This window comes from Pundamilia nyererei, unplaced genomic scaffold, assembly GCF_000239375.1.
Source record: "Pundamilia nyererei isolate P.nyererei 1_Seehausen unplaced genomic scaffold, PunNye1.0 scaffold00058, whole genome shotgun sequence".
NCBI classification, from domain to species: domain Eukaryota; kingdom Metazoa; phylum Chordata; class Actinopteri; order Cichliformes; family Cichlidae; genus Pundamilia; species Pundamilia nyererei.
Window position 1 is genome coordinate 2084384 of NW_005187459.1, and position 3519 is coordinate 2087902.

General features: G+C 41.1%; 1 protein-coding gene across 1 annotated transcript in view; it reads left to right on the top strand.

Annotated features, from left to right (window-relative positions):
* The window catches only part of fig4a (FIG4 phosphoinositide 5-phosphatase a), a 52101-nt gene that overhangs the window by 34581 nt on the left and 14001 nt on the right, over positions 1 to 3519 (top strand). The window contains exon 21 of the mRNA XM_005734444.2: positions 478 to 676. Coding sequence (XP_005734501.1) covers positions 478 to 676 — 199 coding nt within the window. The remainder of the gene's footprint in view (positions 1 to 477; positions 677 to 3519) is intronic.

Genomic DNA, 3519 nt, shown 5'->3' on the forward strand with positions numbered 1-3519 from the left:
CATGCAATTGAAGTCCATTTGTGTTCTGTGCTTCAGATAGCTTTCCCTGTACAAGCTAATCTACATCCCCAAAAGCTGCTCTGTGTACCTGTTGCCATTTTTCTGAGAATAAGAATTATGTTTCATTACTCTTATCCTTCATATCTGCTTTTTCTTGCTTGCTTTGCAAGGTTCTCCTCCTAATATTGCGGTCAGGGATAACATTTGCAGAATCCTCTGTATACAGAGATCATGGGCTCAAACTCGTACAGCCTTTGGGAACATGAAGTCTGTTTCAGTTACATGTTTAGTCACATTTCTGCTGGGAGATGTTGTGGAAGAACATGGTGCCATTTCTGATCTGATGACTCATTAGACATGATAAAAATAATCGGGATTCTGCTGCTTGACTAAACTGTAAAATGTACAATACATGAACGATAGTTGTATTTGTTTATACATACGTTGATCTGTGTGCATGCGTGTGGATCTTGGCAGCAGCAAGAGCAGTAAAGAGGAGACGATTCTCCAGAGGAAGACTGCAGCTAGCGCACCTCCTCCCCCGAGTGAGGAGGCCATATCTAGCACATCAGAGGATGACTCCGAGGAGGACCGTGAGGATGAGGGGACTGTATCTCAACGATCCACACCGATCAAACTGCTAACGGAGTCTGGAGAGAGTAGTCGCACCCAGGAGGTATGAACACACAAACACTGTCCTAACAAGGCAGATTCAAATCCCCAAATATATTAAAGGAAGCTATCAGATTTAAATTTGTGGATCTTATTAAATAAATTAAAAATAATTTCACTTCTGAGTGTAATTGTTTAACAAGGTAATATCCTCTAATAATTCAAGGATATGTTATGTTGTCTAAAGACCTCCCAGCACTTCTCAGTTTAGGCTGGGTTGCTAACTGTTTATATTTTAGGCCTCAAATGAATGTTGCGTTCCAGTATGAGTATGTCACCCTGGTTGTGTTCTCTCTCGCCCACCTCCCTTAAGTCTCCCAGAAGAAATTAGTTCTTTGTTTTGGTTTACGTCAGACGGAAGAGCAGACGTCACCTTAATCGGTGTCAGTGATAGAGCTGAGGCTCTAAATAGTGTTTGTTTCTTCTAACGCATTGAAGAAATGAATTGAGATAGTTGCACAGTTTCCTCTCTTGTATTATTGCTTACAAATCTACTGCTGCTACTACTCTGCTTGTCAAAGGAAACAAATCAATCCTGCATAATTCCATTTTTTTTTTATTTTGGTTTTTCTGGTTCTGTGCACGTGTATTGTGATAGCGTGTAAACCTTTTTGATGTCCTTGATGGTCCCTTTGGGTGAGAATGTGGGGCATGTGCTTCGGGATTTTTGGCTGCTTTTAGAACATCAGGTGATGAGAGGTCACCAGCGGGTTTCCGGCTTGCCTTAATTTTTTGATGACTGATTCGGTTCTCTTTTTTGGTTTCTTGCCAAGGTAGATTTTATGGTCCAAATCAGCTTTGAAAGTATTCTCACATTAAAAGCCTAAAATCACACTAGAGTTTTAAAAAAAAATACGAGAGGCAGTGAGGAAGAATTTGTTTACCCAATGATTGCACTGAATTCTTTTGCCTTCAAGTAGTTGTGGCAACCGGCTAGTAACAAGAGGTTGAGTATGTTGCACTTTTGATTGTAAATGGATTTCATGGGTCACCTGGTGGGAGGCTACTTGTCTCCAAAAAGTCAGTCTGACTCAGTTTAACTGCAATCACTCTCAGGCAAATTGGTAACAGTTTGAAAATGATTTGAATTTGTAAACACAAAGACAACACAATTGCAACTCGTCTGCTCAACGCATCTCTTTGCAATAGGGAACTCGACTCGGCTGGTTGCCAACAGGTTGTGTTCTAGTTTTATTCCTATATCAAGCAACTGCATTATTATTTGTGGAGGCATTTCTCTTCTCTTTTCAAATCTATGAGAAGACAGTAGTTGTGGCTGTTTCAGTGACTGGTCCCCGTCAGTTAAAAAAACATTTCAAAGTCGATGAAACTCCAAATTCAGTGCACACAGTCGCAATAGCTGTGGTCGCGCTGACGTCTCTAACCACTGTTCCTTAGTGTGACCACAGCATTGATGAATTTAAGGACATTAATAACTGCGGATAAGTACTGCGTCGTCATACCATGTAGCAAGAGAATTTGAGAGTGAGTAGAGCTTGCAGTGGATATTCTTAGAGATGCATTCATCCATTCATTTTCTTAACCATGTATCCAACTAAGACTGATGGCAGCTACAGCCTCTCCTGGCTGACACTGGGCAAGATCCATGCATACCAAATTAGGCAGAGCTGTAGACTTGCATGTAAGACCTTTTTAGGCCTAAAAGGAATATTTTCATTGAAAAAAATTCTCAATATGCGATTCTGATAAATGCTTTTGCTACTTTCTAAACAGACACATCAGTGTATAGTTCATCAAATGCAGTAAAATCTGTGTATGTGTGTAGATATTAGTAACGAACCTTTGTCATGTCCTGTCTATATCGGTATCTGTTTCATGTCCCGGGGGGACTGGATGCACGTTTTGACCCAGATTCCCTATAAGCACAGTGAGACCAAGAAGCACATTAATGAGCACAGGTAGAGTAGGTCAGTGTGTCAACAGGACTGATGCACCAGATAACTACATCCTCTTAAAATGTCTCAGTTTCTAAGAAATTACCTTTGTCATGCATGAAGGAGCCCCCAGTGATGTGTAAACTGTTGGTTTCAGAGTTATTATATTGCCTTTGCTACCGAAGCTGCTCACAGTCATCATGACATCATGACATGACATGAAAAAAAGACAAAACTAAAACAAACGCTGTTGTGACAGTGATGTACACTGTCTTGTTGGTATATATATGTATGATTTGTATCACCTTCATGTCTCCAAACCGATATCATGAGCAGCAGCTTTTACAGCTGTGGCTCCAGCAAACATCAGCTGATACTAGAAATTAATTTAAAATAAATTATAACAACAGCTTATCAAGCTTGAACGTGCTGCTGTTGTTGTTTAGCGCAACATCCGCTGGTTTCCTGTTTCTGGAGCAAAGTGGGAGATAAACAAACAAGAGAGACGATCAGCTGATCATTGATCAGTTTCATGATTGGAGTAGCAACAGGAGAGGGAGGGAGGGAGGGAGAATGAGGGGAGAAGAGGCAGCTGACAGCGTAAAGACAGAATAACTCCAGCTTTGTGTCTTTTTTTCATTCTAGCTGAAGTACGGGACTAATCGCGTTCCTTTTCCCCACACATACGGATGTATTGTAATTGGTCCAGCCCAGAGTTGATCATGACCAATTGGCTAATCCACCACCTTTCATTGTTTATAAACAAACAAACGTAAAAATGAAAAATCATCATCAGCCCACCGGGCAAATGCCCGGGATGCCCAATGGCCAGTCCAGCTATGCGGTCAGCTGGTGGGTAACAAGGCATCTCCGTAAACGTTAGAGCACGTATGCAAATATGTGATGTCTTGATGAATCGAGCAGATATTAGAAGTTTACACAGCACCATTCT